Source organism: Pongo abelii, chromosome 12, assembly GCF_028885655.2.
Source record: "Pongo abelii isolate AG06213 chromosome 12, NHGRI_mPonAbe1-v2.0_pri, whole genome shotgun sequence".
Lineage (NCBI taxonomy): Eukaryota > Metazoa > Chordata > Mammalia > Primates > Hominidae > Pongo > Pongo abelii.
The window spans coordinates 92845197-92866192 of NC_071997.2; the positions used below are offsets into that span (position 1 = coordinate 92845197).

Below are 20996 nucleotides of genomic sequence, written 5' to 3' on the forward strand. Positions count from 1 at the left end.
GGAGGAATGGAGGAAAAGGCATTATGTAAGATAGGGAGAAATCTAGGCTCCAGCCTCAGCTGTGCTGCTAACTCGCTGTCTCTTGACCCCTCTGGGCATTAATTTCCTCAATCTACAAAATAAGGCAACTGGACTGAATTATCAATTTTAACCCTTCCACCTGTGATTCTAACCCATTCCGGTGCCTAATCAAGGAGGGGACAGATGGTCAACCAGGAAGACCCACAGGGGCCACAGAGGGCTGATGCGACCCTCCCGGGCTCTCCCTCCCCCTCTCCCTCCCCCTCTCCCTCCCCCTCTCCCTCCCCCTCTCCCTCCCCCTCTCCCTCCCCCTCTCCCTCCCCCTCTCCCCTTTGGCACCACCCGCCCCTGCGCGCCGCCTCCAGGAGCGAGCCGCGCGCGCCCGAGGCCACGTGACCCGAAGCCGCGGGGGCGCGCCCGAGCCGCCATGTCGGAGGCGCGTGGAGAGCCAGGGTCCGGGCCTGAGGCTGGCGCCCGATTCTTCTGCACTGCGGGTCGCGGCCTGGAGCCGTTCCTTATGCGGGAGGTGCGGGCGCGGCTGGCGGCCACGCAGGTGAGTTGGCCTCGCTGCGCGCCTGGGGAGGTGGGCGGCCCTGTCCCTGCCCTGTTGCCCACCCAAGGCCAGTCGTGGACGCGGGAAAGCGACGCTGGCGCCCCTCTCTGTTCCACGCGACGGTTGCCGCCCCCCGAGGTTGACTGGCAGGCGCTTCCGCTCCGGCCGAGAGAAGCCACCATTCCTTTCTTTCCTTGCATAGCAAATCCAGTTCCTCACTTCTCAGGGCTCAAGTTTTTAAGAGAGGTGTTGAGGCAAGTTATTTCCTGGATTCTTTAAAATACTAAGTAGTGCCTGTGATTAGAATCTGGCCTGTCAGAGTTAGAACCTTTCGCTCTTTAAATGCAAACATAATCTCCAAGTTCAGTTACCTGACTTTTTGTTAGTTTCTTGACAGTGATTGTATTTTACTTCATAGGATTGTTGTGAGGATTAAATGATACAGCGTATGCAAAGTACACTTTGAACACGCAGTAAATAGCAGCCAGAAAAATAATATACTCTTGCGGGCCTCATAGTTATCTGTTGTTGATTTCTATGAAATGAACAAGGTTTTAAGCATCGGTTTAGGTTTTAGAATGTTGAAAACTGGTTTCTTGAAAGTAGGGGATGAAGGTATAATAGAAAAGGTATCTTGATGGGGTATATGGGACAGTGTGAGTGATGTACTCTTGGAAAAGGAGAGCTTGCTAAAAGAAATTAACCCCTCCACCCTGGCAGCGCCTACAGTGTGGGAAGCCCATAAAAGGAGTTTCTGCAGTGAAAGGTTGGAGTCATGAAGAATTATGTCAGTTTGATTAGACAACCTGCCACTTGTGTTTTGGGTCAGAGAATTTAATAGAGTATTGAATGTAGCTCATCTTAAAAAGCAACAATATATAATAACTACTGACATTTATTGAACATTTAATATGTGTCAGGCACATGTTCTTAGATCTTTACCCTATATTTATTTGCGTACTTTTCACAACAGCCCTATAAGGTAGGTGTTCCACATTTAACAGATGAGAAAAATGAAGCACAGGTAAGTCCAAGAATTTATTCAAGTCATGCAACTAGAAAATCGCAAAGATGGGATTCAAACCCGAGCTGGGAAATCAAGAATGAGTATATAATCATGTTCAAACCAGGCCCACTATATGACCATGACATAGGGCTGCGCTGGCTTATTTTTTTAAATGCTAATTTAGAGTGCTTGGTATGAAAGAGAGAGATAGCTTGGCCCAATTGAATATGTAGGATTATTAGAAAAAGGAAAGACTCTGCTTGTTCTCCATCTTCTCTAAAGACAAATGAAATGGGGGAAACTTTATTACCAGGAAGAAAATTCAATTAAATATAGGGAAAACTTTTTGACAGTGAGAGTAATTAAATGCCAGTAGATTTGGGAATTTCCATATTCTGCTCTTGTATGTTTGAAAGATAGATAGGTCTGGAAATGGGATCTGAACAAATAATCTCTGAAATTCCACCCCAGTTGCTCTGATACAAAGTGAACTCTCAAAGTTAAGGCAATCCTGAAATAACAGTGATGACAACTAACATTTATTAAACACTTAAAATGTTAGACAAGTTATGCGCCTGTTATGATTTAATCCTCAAGACTCCTATGTGATAGACTTTTACCTCCATATTTTACAAAAAAAAGAGAAAATCGGGACTTGTCTCTGAGTCTCTCTCGCTTTAAAGCCCATGTGCTTTACCACTAGGCTAAATTACCATGGGAATCTTCCCTGGAACATTGGATGTAGTTTATTTCTGTAACACCATGGTAGAGTATGTATGGTCTTTAGAATCAAAAGACCTGTGTGCAGATCTTATATATTCCTTTAGTGGATTTGTAACTTTGGGCAAATTACTCAAATTTCTGAGCCTCAGTTTTCTTGGATGTAAAATAGAGATGATACCTACTTTAAAGGATTACTGCAGTCCCTGAAATAAAGATAGCACAGTTAGCATTGTGCCTAACAAATAGTTGGTGCTCAATTTTAGTTCCCATACAATGAGTTGTACAGGAATACTTAAAACATTCTTTCAATGATAAGAGAGTGTTAGAAACTTTGGATCACATCAAGGAAATTAATACTCTAAAATGTAAATTTACAAAACAGATTAATTCAAGAATGATTGTTTAAGAAAGTAATCACTTCATTTTAATCAGTGTTTTTCCAATTTTCGTGAACATAAGAATCACTGAGGAAGCTTGTTGAAAAAGTATTTCTGGGTGCCAGCCCCAGAAGGTTTTCTTTTAGTAGAGTAGCTGATAAGCCCAGGTGCTACCGTTTTAACATGAAAACATGCTCCCCTCTCAGATAACTCCAACACACAGCTTGCAGTGGAAAATTTCCTGTGTATTCTTTTTAGCTTTTTATCATGGAGAATTTCAAAAATATACAAAAGTAAACAAAATAGTATGCGGAATCCAGCCTGGTATAGTGGCTCACGCCTGTAATCCCAGCACTTTGGGAGGCCGAGGTGGGCAGATTACCTGAGGCCAGGAGTTCAAGACCAGCCTGGACAACATGGTGAAACCCCGTCTCTACTAAAAATACAAAAATCCAGGTGTGGTGGCGCGTACACCTGTAGTCTCGGCTTTTCGGGAGGCTGAGGCACGAGAATTGCTTGAACCTTGGAGGTGGAGGTTGCAGTGAGCCAAGATCATGCCACTGCACTCCAGCCTGGGTGACAGAGTGAGACTCCATCTCAAAAAAAAAAAAAAAAAAAAATAGTATGCTGAGTCTCCATGGTGCAGTTTAACATGTTCCTCTATCCTCTGTATTTCCTGTAAGTTGGAATTCTGTAAGTTGTATCTAGAACTTGGTCAGATGCAGGTTTGATGTTTTTTCTCCCCTCTGGTTGTATGGCAAATTTCTTCGTAAGTCCCTGGATGATGTTAAATATTTAATTTACATATCTACAAACACATATCACTTAGACAACTTTGAAGAAAGTAATATCTTGAGAAAAATTAAGCTTTACTTTAGAATGATGTTTAATGTATTATTAAGTACTGCTATTTATTGTAAGACTAGTAGTAGGAACAGTTATTTTAAGATAGAATTGAAAGTTGTAGAGATATCTCTAATGTCAGTTCACCAGAAGAGTCCTGTCAGTTGATTCATTGGTCTTTATAAACTCACATATCAAACACTATTAACACAGGTCCTGAATAGGCCACATAAATTTTTGTTTTTTAATGGTGTCATCACAGTTGAGGGTAATGGGGTAGAATTGAGCAGGAAGTCAAGTTATTTCATAGTTATTTTCATTTAATGGAATAATTGCATAAGGTTGCCTTAAAGATTTTCTGCATTCCCTTTAGATTGAATGCCTCTTTTTTTTTTTTTTTTTTTTTTTTTCTTTGAGATAGTCTTACTCTGTCGCTCAGGCTGGAGTGCAGTGGCACAATCTTGGCTCACTGCAACCTCCGCCTCCCGGGTTCAAGCGATTCTCCTGCCTCAGCCTCCCAAGTAGCTGGGATTACAGGTGCCCAGCTAATTTTTGTATCTTTAGTAGAGACAGGGTTTCTGCTAAACATATTGGCCAGGCTGGTCTTGAACTCCTGACTTCAAGTGATCCACCCGCCTTGGCCTCTCAAAGTGCTGGGATTACAGGCATGAGCCACCGCGCCCAGCTGAATGCCCTTTTTACAAATTAAGTGAAACATATTTTTGAATTCCTTCTTCTAAAATAAACCAAAACAAACTCAAACAACACCTTAACCCATCACTTAGCACTTTCAAATTAATTCTGTAACTAAATGGCATCTGTAGAATTAGGAGACCTTTGGCACCTGCCTATATCATGATATGTTTTTGCATAGATTTAAACTTTTTGAAAAAAATTGTGACAGGATCAGGCTCTGTCACTCAGGCTAGAGAACAGTGGCGTGATCACAGATCACTGCAACCTTGATTTCCCCGGCTCAAGCAATCCTCCCACCTTACCCTTCTGAGTAACCTCTTGGACTACAGGCACATGCCACTGTGCCCAGCTCATTTACTTTTTGTACCAACAGGGTCTCACTATGTTGTCCAGGCTGATCTCAAACTCCTGGGCTCAAGCAGTCCTCCCACTTTGGCCTCCCAAAGCACTAGAATTATAGGCATGAGCTACCACATTCAGCCTAGATTTGAACTTTTAATCTTTGTGTTCAATTTGAATCCATGAATTTTAAAAGAAAGGAAAAATGCTGTTTAGATATGCTAGCAGATAATAGAGCTCTTATTAATAAAGGCTATTACTTCATCTTCGGGAGTGTTATACATAAAACCAGCTGTTTTTAGATACTTGGTTATGATTTCATTCTAGATAGAAAAAACAGATTGTATATATAAATAAATTTTCAGGTAAGAAACATGAGAATGAAATATTCCAAATGCCTTATTTCTCCCTGAGTGTTGTAATTAAATATGAACAGCTATAAGCAATAAACTAAAAAAAAGAGAATTAGTAGCTTCAGCAGTTTTTGAAATCATAAGCACCAAAATTCATTCTCCCTACTGTTTTAAGATATCATACCTATCTTCACAAAGAGTGAACTGTTTAAGTGCATTCACAGATAGGATTATTTGATTCACACAGTGACTACTATTTTACAATCTATTAAACTACAGTAAATCCTCATTTAATGTCATCCGTAGGTTCCTGGAAACTGTGACTTTAAGCAAAAGGATGTATAATTAAATCAGTCTTACCATAGGCTAATTGAAATAAACAAGAGTTCCTATAGCATATTTCTGGTCACAAAAATTTCACAAACTTCTAAATAGGTTATTTAGAACACTTCTAATAGTAAACGCTGAAATAACACTTCTAATGTTAAACATTGAAATAAATGTAATCTATACATACATTTAAGAAAGATTGATAAAAACAAGTAAGATAATTATTTATCCAACTATTCCAGTTCAGTTATTCCAGGGTTTTCACTGGCCAGAGCGTATCCTGGCAGCTCAGGGCACAAGGCAGGAACCAGCCCTGCATAGGATGCCATCCCACTGCCCGGCACACTCACACACACCCACATTTACTTGCACTGGGACCATGTAAACATACCTGTTACCTAACAGGCACACTCTGGGATGTCAGAGGAAACTGGGGTACTCAGAGAAAACCCATGCAGACATGGTTCACCCGGACAGTGGCCCTGGCTGGGAGTTGGTATTTTTTCTTATCAATATCGTAATGAAACGATGTTGAACAAAACAGTGTTATTCAAAGACCTGCTGTACTTCTGATAATATGCTTATACTAAAAGAAATATAGGCCTTATGATAATTCGTAGAATAATGTTGCTGCTTTTGGTTTTGAGAATGTATAATTCTTAGAATAATGTTGCAGTTTTGGGTTTCGAGAATGTATTTGGCATTTTACTGCACCAACATATACTATTCTTATGATTTGATGCTCTAAATAAACTTTTTGGGTCCTCTTAATTAACTTAATAGTCGTGTTCTTTTTGGAAACCACTTGCCCCAGAGGGGAAATATATATATATTTTAAATATAAATATATATTTTATATATATGTATGTGTTAGAGACAGCTCATCAGATAAAATGCTTCCCTTGGTGTTTGAATAAGAAAAGAAGATCTTCATACAAATAAGTAACTATAAATATCTAGATCACTGGCTACTTAGGTTAAAGTCACTGGTCTAGATATTTGCATCATTTTACTTGTTTACAGAATTTGAAACTTAAAACCATACATTTTCAGTAAAATATTTAGTTCGGTTCCCCCAGAATCTTAGCAAAGTATTTCATCTGTTAAATTGTTCTATGATGCCTTTAGTATCAACTATATTCTTACGTCAGGTAACAAAATCTGAATTTTTGATAATTTACTTTTTGAAACTTTGTTTTCAAGTTTCTAAGCATTTTGAAGTATATACTTTAGTTTTGGGAAAATGTCACCTATGTAATAAGAAAGAAGTAAATTCTAGAAACCAGAAATTCTGGTTTTGGTTACTTCACTATCCCCTTATATATTGATTCCTAAACATTCTTTTCATTCCCTGCTTCCTCCCATAATGTCATTGTCTGTTCCTCCATCTATTTTGGTCAGCTGTATTGCTGTAAGCTGTTTGAGTTTTAATTGGTGCCAATCTAGCGCTTCCTCAGGAGAGATTCTCTTTCATCAGCCTGGAGTAGCAACCCCAGAAATTACCATTCCAAGAGCTTAATTAGATCTTGGCAGATCCAAAACAAGCAAAAACCCTTGGAGTTCAAGTACCCATGGATAGTAGCTGCCTTAACACATAGGAAACCCCACATTCCCTGGTGTCTGTGTTCTAGGAGATTATTTAGAACCATGTTATTCAATTGTTGGCCACTGCTAAAAAGAGAACTCCAAGCAAGCCCACGTCCATCCTGGAATTAAGAGGGTTGGGTTGACCCTAAAAGATTTAAGATTCCACTGGTATTGAGCACCATTTGTCACAGCATGTTAGGCTTCCTGTGAGTCAGTGCTCTTTTCATTTTCCTTCTCTTGCCACATATCCATCCTGTCTCCAAAACCTGTTTCTGTTTGATGCATATGTCTTGCTTCTATTCATTATCTAGTTTCTGTAGCCAAGTATCTCATCGTTTCTACCTTAGTAACCTACTTCTCCCTCTAGCATCACATTCTACACTCAGTCCTTTATGCCTCTTCTGAAGTAATTTTTTCTGCCAGCTAATTCAGTGCTGTCACAGTTTTCATCAAAAGTCTATAATGGTTGACCATTACCATTCGTGGTACTCAAAATTTCATGACCATTTGTCAAGCTGACCTAAACTACATTATCCATCCACCTGACACTGTCAATCAGCATAATAAAGCAAATGTTGCTTACAGTTTACTTCAGCCAGGTTTTCACTCCCACTTCTGCATCTGCCCCTTGTTCTTTTGTTAGAATCCTTCTTCTCAAATCTTACAGGATTCTTTCCCAAGACTCTTTGTAATGTCAGCTTTCATATTCATTGCTACTTAGTGTACTTACAGCTTGTCAGTGCATTATAATGTTAAAACTTTTTAGTTTTCTTCTGGATTTAGTTCAAGTTATTGTCTTATAAATCTTATGTTTTAATGTGTATGTCAGTGTGTGTCTATTATTATTCAGGATATATGTTTTATGCTTCCTGGTAGCCTACAGTTAGGTCTTCAATAAATATCCACCTTGGGCTAGACACCTAATTTGTCCAATACATTATACCTTTCTTTTGTCTACTTTTGGTGGTGATAGAATCTACCTTAGAGGGTTGTTATAAGGATAAGGAGGAAAATACTTATTCAGTGTTCCTAGTACAGAGCCTGACAAATAGTAGATACTTCAGAAATGGTTATTTTTATTTTTAATTTAGATGCTATATCTTAAGAGGGAAAGAAAATATGGTTTTTACACTGACACTGGACTACATTAAAAGCTGTTTTTCTATTTCTAGGTTGAATATATTTCAGGAAAGGTTTTTTTCACCACCTGTTCTGATTTGAATATGTTGAAGAAATTAAAATCTGCAGAAAGATTATTTTTGCTGATTAAAAAGCAGTTTCCACTTATTATTTCTTCTGTAAGTAAAGGTATGGCATATCCATATGTGTGTCGCCTTTACCCACATTATACATTGTACTCCAACATTTTCTGCTTGATAATATGTAGCCATTTTACACTTTAATATTCATTGATGTGTGGGATCATTAATTATGTATTTTTCTGTATTTCTTGAATATTATCACCTGATTGTAGTAGAATATTTCTTCTCTTTGCAACCTGCGTGCTGCCTTTTTTATGAGATTTTAATGTCCTAAGCTACATTTCTTCTTTGAGAATTATGATCAGGTACCTTCTCTAGAGATATATATGGTCAGTTGCATTTATTTGGATTTAGAAACATGAAATAATCCAAAATGCATTATTTTAATAGTAAATCAGTGAAAATCATCACCTTGTAAATTTTAACTGTGTGATATAATTGGAAAAATACTGCATAGTAAAAATTTCTATTTCTAGGACCTTAAATGCTTTCGATAAACTTATGCCCACTTATCAAGCATTAGAGGTAAAGGGGGCATAAGAGATTTCTTGTCCACTCTCTAAATTTTATAAATATGCTGCCAAAACAACATATGGATCTTGATAAAAGCAGCAAAACATGGTCAGACACTGCAGGATTAAACGCTGCCGTAAACTTCAATTTGAATTGCATAAGAGATCATGTATTTATAGCCTATAATAAACTATTTTAAGAAAGATGCAAATGGCAAGAAATCAAGACCAAGCAGAGAAAATTGTTTTAAAGCAAATCCCAAAGTATTACACTGTTGGATCAATATAATTCCTCCTAGTACTCTACACACATTCATCTTTAAGAAAATACAGTAATTTTGGATCATCTTGATGACCGTGGTTCATCAAGAAGAGACTAAACTTTGCTGAGCATACTGGCAGTATGCTAAGCTGTGAATGGGTTGTGAGTTACTTTATGGAAACGCATTATAATATACTTATTAATATGGTGTGGGCTAAAATGTAACAGGCCCGAGATTCATCTCCTCTGTTTCTGAGCTGAGTTTTTCAGTTTATTCTTTTCTTATAAAAACTTAATTTTTATAGGGAAGATCACCATTATTTCAAAGATTGATAAACACTCTAGGTCTATGTATATATTGAAGAGATACATATAATTACCATAGTACAAATAATCTTTCTAGGGTATTATATGGTAATTCTATAGGAATTTTAACACAATATGGATGCTGTATATGCAATATAAGAATGAACTTTATTCTGCACAATTCTTTATTCTTACCATTCTTATGGTAAATGGAATATGAACTCCAAACGAAAGTGAAGTTATTCGTGTAGCAATTTAATAAAACTTAATTCAAGGAAATAAAGGGAATGGAGTTTGGGGATGATGATTGTAATAGATGGTCTTTAAAGCTTCAATATAGGATCAACAAGATTTTTCTTATTTAGGAAAAATATTTAATGAAATGCAAAGACTTATAAATGAAGATCCAGGAAGTTGGTTGAATGCCATTTCAATTTGGAAAAATCTTCTTGAACTTGATGCAAAAAAGGAAAAACTTTCTCAGAGAGATGATAACCAACTGAAAAGAAAAGTGGGAGAAAATGAAATCATTGCAAAGAAATTAAAAATAGAACAAATGCAAAAGATAGAAGAGAATAGGGACTGCCAGCTGGAAAAACAAATAAAAGAAGAAACTCTGGAGCAAAGAGATTTTACCACTAAAAGCGAAAACTTTCAAGAAGAAGAATTTCAGAATGACATAGAGAAAGCAATTGATACTCATAATCAGAATGACTTGACTTTCAGAGTATCTTGTCGCTGCAGTGGAACTATTGGAAAGGCCTTCACTGCACAGGTATGCTTGCGTCCTAAAGTGGAGTCTGTCCCCCAGGCTGGAATGCAGTGGCACGATCTGGCTCACTGCAACCTCCCCCTCCCAGGTTCAGGTGATTCTCTTGCCTCAGCCTTCTAAGTAGCTGGGATCACAGGTGTGCGCCACCACACCCAGCTAATTTTTGTATTTTTAGTAGAGACAGGGTTTCACCATATTGGTCAGGCTGGTCTGGAACTCCTGACCTCAAGTGATCCACCCACCTCAGCCTCCCAAAGTGCTGGGATTATAGGCAGGAGCCACCACGCCTGGCCTGGGGGTCCCATTTTTTTAAAGAATTAATTCTTTAGATTTAAAATGAGATGCAAACCTCTCACAGAACAAATAACTAGCCCCAGACAATTAGTTCTTATGGAATTAAATATCTTTAAAACTACATTTTCCTTTTAATTTTTCCTCAGATGTTTAAGAGGAATGGTATGCCATTCCAAGTAATGACTTTCTTATACTTTCTGCCTAAAAATTTCCTTAAATCTACAGATGTCCTTTGTATTTGGAAATCCTGACACCATAGTCCTCAGCTTTTGGGGTTTCTCTTCAGTTCAGCTTTATGCTTATTCAGTGGCTACTCTGCACAGGTCCTGTACATGGGATTGTCACCAGGACCTAGACTGCAAATGCACGTGAGGTCTCAGCAATGTAGAGAAGAGCGAACACCACAAACTGTTGCCATCACCAGACCTCATCAGTTGGCCCTTACAAAGTTCAGTGATGTTAAAGGCCATTGGTCTGAATACTTTATCAACCTTAAAATCAGTCAGACCCTAAAGGGTGAGTCTAATGATACTAATCTGATAATTTTTAAACACATAGGCTTATAGTAGCTGACATAGTTAATCTTTCAGCTTGCATCTATTTCCTGAAACCCAGAATGATCATATTTATCAGGTCATACTCTAGTTATTTCATATGCCTAAAATTACAAGAATAGAGATTATGCATGAGTAGACATTAATGCCATGGGGTGTATTGGGGGCTAGGGCAGGTAAAATACAGCCTTACTGCCTTGAATAGAAAATGCTTTCATGTACAATTTTAATATCAGAACTCTAAATTACCATCAGATAGCCTGACTTGATTTTCTTATAGGCTACTGTTAGTTTTGCTTACATTTAAACTTAAGATTTTCATTTTTAGTATTCTTTTCTTTAACTTGCTACTTTTCCAGGAGGTAGGAAAAGTAATTGGAATTGCTATTATGAAACACTTTGGATGGAAAGCAGACTTGAGGAATCCACAATTAGAGGTAATGAGTATTTGTTTTATTTTATATACTTGTAACCTAATTCTTTAAAGACAGTGTCCTGTATTCTTATCATACTTTTCCATTTTATTTTAATTACAGTTGTAAAAAGTGTATCTACAGGGATCCAACAGTCCATTTTATCTTTAGCAGTAGAATAGTACAGATAGTTTTGCTAGCAGTTTTCACTGAGAAAATGTCTTATCCAAACTCCAAAAAAAGATTTTTTGGAATGGAGTTGTCTGGTCACAGTTGAAGAAAAAAACTTTTATTATGAGGTTACAGCGATGTTCTCTGTAGTCTCTATAATACACACAATCTATGATTTTAAAAATTTTAGCTAATGTTAAAAAAATGGATAACAACAAAAATCCTACACAAAATTCAATAGTATGTTACTAGTGGCTTTGTTATGGGTATAGGATTATGTTTTTATTTTCCAAAATTAATTTAATAAGGTTACAGTATTTTTAATTGCAACAAACAAGTATTTGTATGGGGAAACAAAAAATATTCTTTGCTATTTTTTGAAAGCCATCTTATAAAGTTGACATATAACCAATTATTTTCATGATTCATTAATTCACAAATTTATTTATTACTTGTTATGTAGGTTTAAATGGAGTAATAACTGGCCAAATAAATCAGAACATTGTGTCTTATTTTTAGATTTTCTATTGTCTGACATTTGTCACTGTAAAAAAAAAATACCTGGTGTATATTTTTTATTGTTTGTCATACTAAATATTTTGATCCCAAGAATGTTTTGACATACAAGGATCTTTCTCTTATCTGCCCCTTTCCAATTCTTAATCATCTCATCTCTGGCTTTCTCGTCCCCATCTCCCTGAGTCCATCTCATTGTCTCAGAATTGTTTTTCTCATAGATTATCTCATAAATAAATATAGCAAATTCAATTCCTATCAGCCATTTAATGCAATTAATAATAGCTATTATGGATAGAAATAATTAACACAAAATTGGGAACACAAAAATCACGTGTAGTAAAGTTTGTGACTAAAAAATTGACAGAAGAATCAAATCTCAACAAATTTCCTTCTGCAAAATTGATAGGAAAACATTTATAGTGGGAGAGGCTATTCTTAATAACATGTGATAGGTAAACATGTCATATCTTTAGAATAAATTGTCAATAGAAAATAATTCTAATAAATAATTTTGCTAAAATGCATAATATATAAAATTGGGAAGTTTAGCTGTGATGTATCAGTTAATCAGGTAATTAAATTGACCAAATGGAATCACTCCAGGTAAGTCTTTTCTTGATGAAATTGATCAATATTGGAATAATTCTGATTAAGCTGCTAATATTTAAAGCTATCTTGGGGTGCGAGTATCAGGGACCAGATATTCTTGAGGTTCAAAACGGCATTTAAAATATTCTGTAAACCTTATCAGGCTGCAAAAGTAAGATTCTAGCTTTTAAAATTTATGTTGGCTATAATTATAATGTGGGGCACTTAAATACTCTTCATGGCCTAACAGAAGAAAGAAAATAAAGACAGACGGAAACTTACCTATAGAGAAAACAGCACCCTTGCTGCCGTATATTTGGCCTAAACAAAGTTTTCTGTTACCCTGAAAGTATTTGCAGCCTCTGATAGTCCTGTGTGGCCTCGCATCCTATTTGAGGTTAAAATTAGGGTGGATTTAGAAAATCTTCTCTAACGCAAAATACTGAAAAGTGTGGTCCAATTATGATAATTCCTAGAATCTCTAGGAAGAAAGTTGGTTTTAAGTTCTTTGTAACATGACTCTCCTATATAATAAATTGACCTTATAATTGTTCTATGAAATGTACTTAAAATTTAGTTTCCTTCTGCTTAAGAAGAAAAAAAGATTATAGAACATTTTTCTAGATATGATGAATAAGGCCTTGGAGTTTCTTTTTAAAACATAGATCATGTAAGTTTAAAATGGAAATTTCAAATTGTCAGTGCTTTGGTAATGAAGTTTCTTGTTCCATTCTAACTTCTTGTGTTTGTTCTTTCAGATCTTTATACATCTAAATGACGTTTACTCTGTGGTGGGGATTCCTGTGTTCAGGTAGATATTCTAAGCTTCAGGTTTGTCCCATAAGACAGATTGTTAAGAACTTAACGTTTTTTATTTACAGCATGAATGAAGCATTGATATAACAGAGAAGGCTAAAGGCAAAGCATTTGAATTCTTTGCTTAAGACAATAAAGTATTTTCATGGAACTTAGTGGATATGATTTGAACTGACCAGTTAGAGCTGGGAAATATTTGGTCATGGTAATCTACTGATTACATGATTAATACTGAAAATTATATCTAGTTCTATTATTAAATGGTTTTCACAGCCCTATACCTATACCTAAAAGGCTTCTAGGCTGCCCTACTCCAGTGCCTTTAATTTGAACAGTTCTGCCTATATGGTTTTTTTTAAATTCTGTGACAATTTTAAAGACAGAAAGGGTGGAGAAAACTAAAAGATGGACATATTTCAGCAATTATATTAAGTATAATTATTGATGATCACCAAGACAAAAGTAGGAAACACTAGCAAAACAAGCAAAATATAAAATGTGTATTTCTTTAAATTTATAAAGTAGTTCATTTTTTTTTAATACTTTGACCCCCAAAAAGTGAGCCTAAGTATCTAAAAAATTTACTTAGGGACCGGGCGCGGTGGCTCACGCCTGTAATCCCAGCACTTTGGGAGGCCGAGGCGGGCAGATCACGAGGTCAGAAGTTCAAGACCAGCCTAACCAACATGGTGAAATCCCGTCTCTACTAAAAATACAAAAATTAACTGGGTGTGGTGGCAGACGCCTGTAACCCCAGCTACTCAGGAGGCTGAGGCAGGAGAATCACTTGAACCCAGGAGGCGGAGGTGGCCGTGAGCCAAAATCATGCCACTGCACTCCAGCGTGGGTGACAGAGTGAGACTCCGTCTCAAAAAAACAAAAAAATTTAGGAAGAGTATCTCACCCCTAGCAGTGCTGAGTGTGGTATTTATTAGATTCTTACCACCAAATAAAATAACTCATTTTTAAATTATTATATATAAAAATGCTAAATTTTGTGCTCTTTATTTAACTAATATAACTTTATATTAATGTTTTTTAAAAGGTATTTGATTATTTAAAATTATTTTAATGCTTGCTAGAAATATTCAAGACGTCATGCCATGGCATTTCAAATGATAATTGATAATGTGCCTTGAAGTTTACAAATAAAAGATATGTATCTGAAAATTAAGACTCAGACCTTGAATGAGCACTGGTTGAAAATGAGGTTACAGTAGATGCTCTGTGTTTAGTCAGTTTGACTACCTCAGTGTAGGAAGGAAGCAGTCTCAGTGATGAGTGTTGGCTAAAAAGAACAATTTACTGGGACATGAAAAGGGAGACATGAAGACTTGCACAACAGATAGCACTGGACAAGAGAAGTGACAGTGGATAACAGAAACTGCAACCTGGTGACTCTAACAACAGAAGAAAGTCCGGAATGATGAAACAAAGTAGAGAGCACCGTGAAGTTAGAGGATCACAAAAAAATTTGTCCTAAGTTCCTAAAGACATTGTTCATATTTGAGTTTTACTTTCTTTAAAGAAAAAAACCATTTGGATATCAATAGCCCCGTGAAGCATTAACTGTATATAGCTGTTGCCCCTCTGTACGCATCACCTACTACAGTATAACATAGCAGATAAGAACTGTGGACTTGAATTCTATCTTCTCCACAAATTATTATAACTGCAAGTTTGGGCAAGTTATCATATTTCTCTGCTATAAAATCAGGAAAATAATAGTACCTACTTTATAGCTTCGTCCTTGGGATTAAATGAGATAACCCACGTGAAAATCTTTCCTACTGTTTCTAGGATACAGTAAGCATTGAATAAATTTCAACTTTTTAATTTTTGAAACAGTTCAGCAACTAGGAGGGGAGGGGAGAGGCATTTACTGGAGTAAGATTAGTTCAATTAATTTTAGTTGAGCATCAGTTGTATACTTACTGTATGCAAAGCATTGTGCTAGACGCCCAGAGTTCAAAGACGAAAAAGATGAGTATTAATTTCAAGGAATTCAATCCAGTGTTAGCACAGATCTGTGATAAATGCTTGACTAGAGTTAGGAAAGAGAACCTAACTCTAATTGAGGACCTGTGAGCAAAAAGATAAAGGATTGTCCCTAAGAGGAGACTTGAAAGCAATAAGAAAGGGTATGCCACGTGGACAAGAAAAGGAAAGGGTATTACAGGCAAGGAATCTCAGTGCAAAGGCACAAGGTATAAGGAAGCTTGGTTTACATGGAGGATGGCAGGTAGTTTCAGTGTAGATGGGACATAGAGAAAGTGGTAGAAAATTAGAAACAAGCCATGAAGTGCCTTGTAAGTATGTATAAGGAAGCTTGATTTACATGGGGGATGGCAGGTAGTTTCAGTGTAGATGGGACACAGAGAAAGTGGTAGAAAATCAGAAACAAGCCATGAAGTGCCTTGTTTAAGTATGTATAAGGAAGTTTGATTTACATGGGGGATGGCAGGTAGTTTCGGTATAGATGGGACATAGAGAAAGTGGTAGAAAATTAGAAACAAGCCATGAAGTGCCTTGTAAGTATGTTAAACACCTTGGATGTTATCCTTAAAGCAATAAGAATTTGAAGCAGAAGAGTGATGTGATCAGATTTGTGATTTAAAAAAATTACCAAGAAAATTATATTTTTAAATGAAAGAGAAATAAAAAGAAGGAGAGGATTTAAACTCTTGGAGGTAACAAAAAGGCCATGAGATCAAAAAATAGTTAAAGAGTCTAGAATAATTTCAGATTTCTGATTTGAACAATTAGTAAATACTGGTATTAGTCACTGAGATACAAAATGTAGGGAAAGAAAACAGTGTATTCAGTGAAAAATGTCCAAGTAGATATTTGAAGTTACAGATCTAGAGTTCAGGTGACAAGTGTAGACTGAAGAGGTGGAGTATGGTACCCAATATATGGATAGTAAGTGGCACAAGAAAATGAAGAAATGTATCAATATATGAAATCCAGGATAGTGTATTCAGTTTATACCTGTTGACTTTGCACTACTTATCTTCCACGTAAAAATGTTCAAGCACATATTTGAAGATAAAGATCTGGGGTTCAGGTAACAAGTCTAGGCTAGAGATATAGATTAGGATGTCTTTGTCTTGGTGGTACAAGGTGTACAAGAGAAAAAAATGCACACATGCGGAGAAGAGGATCAAAAACCACATATATTTTTGAACCGTGTATATTAGCTAGATTCTGTGAAAGTAAAGCATTATTTTTATTTTCAAGGAGTTTATTTCTGAACGTGCCTTCTTCTGAATAATTTTGTTATACTGATATAATGGGGCCCTTTTGTTGAAGTAATGAGATAATTTTGCCCAGGTTTAAGCAAAATGTGAATGTTCACTTTTGTCAAATATTAATAGAATTATGTCCCACAAAAACTTCTATTAGCAGAAATATATACATAGTTGTTGAAACTTTGAAAGGTTCCATATAAATTCCTGCTGCTTAGAAGAGCATTTTTTCATATATATGGACAAAGCTGGTTTTCCATACTGCGTCTCCCTTTTTGGTATCTAGAATGCAAACTCTGTTTTATAGTTTTGGCATCTAGAATGCAAACTGTGTTTTATAGCTTTGGTATCTAAAGTGCAAACTGTTTAATAGCAAGATAATTGCTAAGCTTACCCTGTAGAAGCAAAATTCACTGGCCAAAATATTTTATAGTGTTTCTACCTGCCAGTTTACATCCCTGATTCCAAATGTATGTATACAGTACTGTTTACAATGTGAATTGTTATTTCTTGAAAAAACCTTATTAAAAAGCCAAACTCCCATGGGTTTGCCATGTAGAACTTCCTCATTATAATAGCAAGTGTACAATTACACTGTTTTATTTTAAAGGGGTATATCATTTAGTTCTAAGATTTTAAGTGGCTTGCAATAAATACAAAGACAGGATAAGTTAAAGTCAAAGAAAGATGAGAAACAAAATGGTGAAAGAAATAAATGTTTAATATTCACATACCTAGAATTCTGTTGAACAACTTTAAGGAGGGTTTGAAGAAAATCGTGGCTTTCCGTAATGTTCGTAGAAGACCTCTCTTGGTGGTTTTGGAACAAGCCAACCCCAAAACAAACCAGCACAAATTCTTGACATCATGTCTTCATACCTTACCAACAAATTGTAGAAGTGAACTAGAAAAGCTTGGAAAGTTGTAATTTCCAAGGATATTCTGCTTGTTCATTGCGTTGGAAAGATAGAAATAATAGATGACATTTTGAAAATTTCTATCAAATCTGGAAACATTGATGGGATAGCGGCATTGATGAGGTAGAGGATAAAGTGTGAAGTGATGCTTTTTGGAGACCAGTGAACTCATTTGGGAGATGTCTGCTTTGGCCCATCATCCAGTAAATTATTTTAGACAATGCAATGTCATGCTTCATTTCATCTTTTGGGAAAGATGCAAATAACCAAAAAACAAACCTACAAAAGGGACTTTTTATAGAAAACAGATTTTAAGGGTTAGCATCCCTTCAGTTCTACTTCCCATACTACATTTATATCACAAAATAGTACATTCCCCTTCATGACTTCAAATAGCAAAAAAAGGTCTACTCTGTATGGGAAGACAGGGAAGTATAAGAAAGATTTTCCTCATGTGTAATTACATTTTTATACATTAAATACATGAGAGTGTAAATTTCAGTTGTCTAAAAATTTACCTTTCTGAAATTCCACACTGGCTGGGGAGACAAGGTGCCCATTAGAGAAGGAATTTTTGTAATAAGACTGAAACATTGTCTAACTTAGGGAATACTTTAGTGTATGTTGGATGAATATGTTTAAATGATTCTCAGATTTGGACAGGTAAGTCATTTTTATATCTTGTTGTTCAATGTGTAATAATATATAATCAGATTCTTTTCTTTGTAGGGTTTCCCTAGCCAGCAGAGCTTACATCAAGACAGCTGGACTGCGATCTACCATAGCGTGGGCAATGGCATCTCTGGCTGACATTAAGGTAAGAAAAATGTTTTCCTTCCTGTTAATAGCAAGGTTCTTTTCATAATTAACTTATACAGTCTCTTATTGATGGATATTTATGTTACTTGCTTTTTCTTTTCTTGACACTTTTTCTTTAGCTTCTTTTCTTTTTGCCATTATACTTACAAACTGCTGCAGTAATGCTTTTATATATTGTTGAACTTCTAAGAGTATTTTGGCTCTGAAAAAGCTGAGTCAAAAGTTAGCTACATTTCATTATTTCTAATGTTTTGTGTCACAGAAAATGTGGCCTGTAAAACCTCTGGTTCTTAAATTTTAAGTTTTTCTCTGTGACCAAGGTCTTGGTCAATTTTTGTAAATGTTCTATGGACATAAGATGATTTTATCTTCTAGTGAAGAAATGTTCTCCATTATTTTTACTTACTGTGTGTTTCACTGCTCCATTTTGAAAGAAGTTTTTGAAATCTCATTATACTGTATTTTTTTAAGTTTTTGCATTTTTATGAGTTGTTGAATTATTCAGCTGTCATGTGGCTTGGTATATACATGTTCATGACTGTCAATACGTCATTGTGAAGTGTGCCTTTTTGTTACTTAAGTCCTCTTTGTCTTGGTTAAGTTTAAATTTAAGTCTCACTGTCTTACTAATATTTTCACTCCTTTTTGTTTGTATCAGCCTAATATTTCTTTGCCACTGCTTTTTTTTCAACTTTAAATATTTTTTACAAACACATAGCTATTTTTACTCCACTCTGATGGTCTCTCTTTCAGTGAGAGAATTCAGTAAATGTTGTGACAGATAGACATGATTATATTCTTCCTGTTTATATTCTGTTCATAACTTCTCACACTTTGTTTCCTTCTCTTATTTTCACTAGTTTGACCAAGTTACTTGCTAATCATTTCATTGTTCTCCTTGTGGTTAGAGATTTTACTTCATTGTTCTATTCCATTAGAGTCCTTTTCCCAGCTCTCTTAACTAAATATATATGACTCTACTCTTAATTTAAAACATCAACTATTCCCTCTGCCAAGACACACTGTTTTTACCAAGGCACTCCAATTTTCCCCAACTTCCCCCTCTTCCCTGTCATAAGATGAGACCTTTAGAGTACTTTTCTCTCTTCTCTCTACAGTGAGACCTTTGAACATTTTTACCCTTTTCTCTCCCAAGCCCCAACTACTAGAGAAGCTAAATTATTTATTATGTACCAGAACTTTCCTTGAGTATGCTTTTGGGTTTCAAAAGTTCTTAGCGCTTACACAGTCTATTCTTAATCATTAGATAGAATTGCACGTAACACACACACATTTTTGTATACACACACACAAAGATACATTGCAAGGTGTGTTGCTTTTTGCCATTTCTCTTCTTCTGTTTGTCTTGCCCTGTTTGAGACCTCTGCTCTGGTTTACTTGTTGCTTGGGTAAAGTCTTGTCTTAGGTATTTTCCTCAAGTGTGGTATTTAAATGATATACTGTCTGAATTTCTTTGTATCTTCAAATTTCTTCCTGTTATCCTGGGTATATCTATCTTGGCTGGGTATAGGATTCCTGAATTGCAGTTCTTTTCTCTCAGAGGTCTGTAGATGCTGTTCCATTGTCATTTAGCTTCCGATGGCACAGATGAACAGACCATGCCAGTGGGATTTTTCTTTTCCTTTATAACTACTTGGTTCCTTCTTTTTTGGAAACTTTTAAGATGTTTCTCTTTAATCTTAAAGCCCAGGAATGTCACCAGAACATGCTTATGTATATGTCTTTTCTATTTAGCCCAGACCTTGGTGAGTCTTAGATTCAGGCCATCACTTTCTGGCTGGAAAACTTTGGGCAGGATACTTAAGATCTTTGTGCCTCAGTTTCTCATTTGCAAGATGAAAAGAGTAGTAATATCTCATGGGATCATGACAAAATTAAATGAATTAGCATTAATAAAATGATTAGAACAGTGCCTAACATACAGAAAGTGTCTAAGTATTAGCTGCCATTTTGGTAATAACAAATAATTATACCAAAATTATAGTTAATAACTAGAACTATAATTACTATTTCAAATATATAATTATAAAAATTATTATTTATTTTTACTTCTCCGGCCTAAGCACTTTTTCTTCCATTATTTAATTATTGCCTCAACTATTTAGTGAATTTAAACTACTCTCTTTTTCCTACTTCTGAAATTCCTATTATGAACATGTTAAGCTTCCTGGCTCTATCCTCCAAGTCTCCTATCCTTTTGACATGATTTCCATCTCTTTATATTTTGGCCCTGCATTTTGAGTTATTCTTGAACATTATCTTCCAAATTACAACAAGAGTCACCGAGACATGCTTTAATTTATTTATATTTTTAGCTTAAAAAAATCATGACTTTTTAGCTTCAGAAACGTATGTGTCACATTTGAATATCTCTGAAAGCTCTTCTTTTATTCAAATATTGATCTGTGTTCTCCAGTAATTAGTAATTCTATTTTACTAGGTGTGTGTTCTGATTATTCTGCCTATTTACTCTAAAACTACTGAGGGACCGCCTCCTTTTTTTTTTAGATGTGCCATTGGTTTTTGTTTGTTTGTGTGTTTTGTTTTAGCTCACTGGGGCTAAAATGTGACTGTCAAGTATTTTAAACGGCCAGAACCCTATAAATGATAAAAGGCAAATGGATCTCTGGCACCCCAGGCTCAGCAGTGTAAAGAGAATCTGTCAGTCCTGCTGAGATACCTGGAGGAAACTTC

General features: G+C 36.0%; 1 protein-coding gene across 20 annotated transcripts in view; it reads left to right on the plus strand.

The window, feature by feature from the left end:
- Positions 1 to 419: 419 nt before the first annotated feature.
- The window catches only part of THUMPD2 (THUMP domain containing 2), a 123143-nt gene continuing 102566 nt past the window's right edge, over positions 420 to 20996 (plus strand). For 14 of the 20 annotated variants that reach the window (XR_008522160.2, XR_008522162.2, XR_008522161.2 and 11 more), the window contains exons 1-6: positions 429 to 574; positions 8001 to 8136; positions 9536 to 9945; positions 11150 to 11227; positions 13240 to 13292; positions 18192 to 18279. Coding sequence is in view for 16 of the 20 variants with exons in the window: in XM_054547620.2 (XP_054403595.1) it covers positions 449 to 574; positions 8001 to 8136; positions 9536 to 9945; positions 11150 to 11227; positions 13240 to 13292; positions 18192 to 18279 (891 nt within the window). In the remaining 4 variants the exon portion in view is untranslated. Of the gene's footprint in view, positions 575 to 8000; positions 8137 to 9535; positions 9946 to 10629; positions 10753 to 11149; positions 11228 to 13239; positions 13293 to 18191; positions 18280 to 20996 lie in introns of those variants that run through there. The other 6 variants (XM_054547624.2, XM_002812096.5, XM_063713451.1 and 3 more) reach the window with 5 other exon arrangements.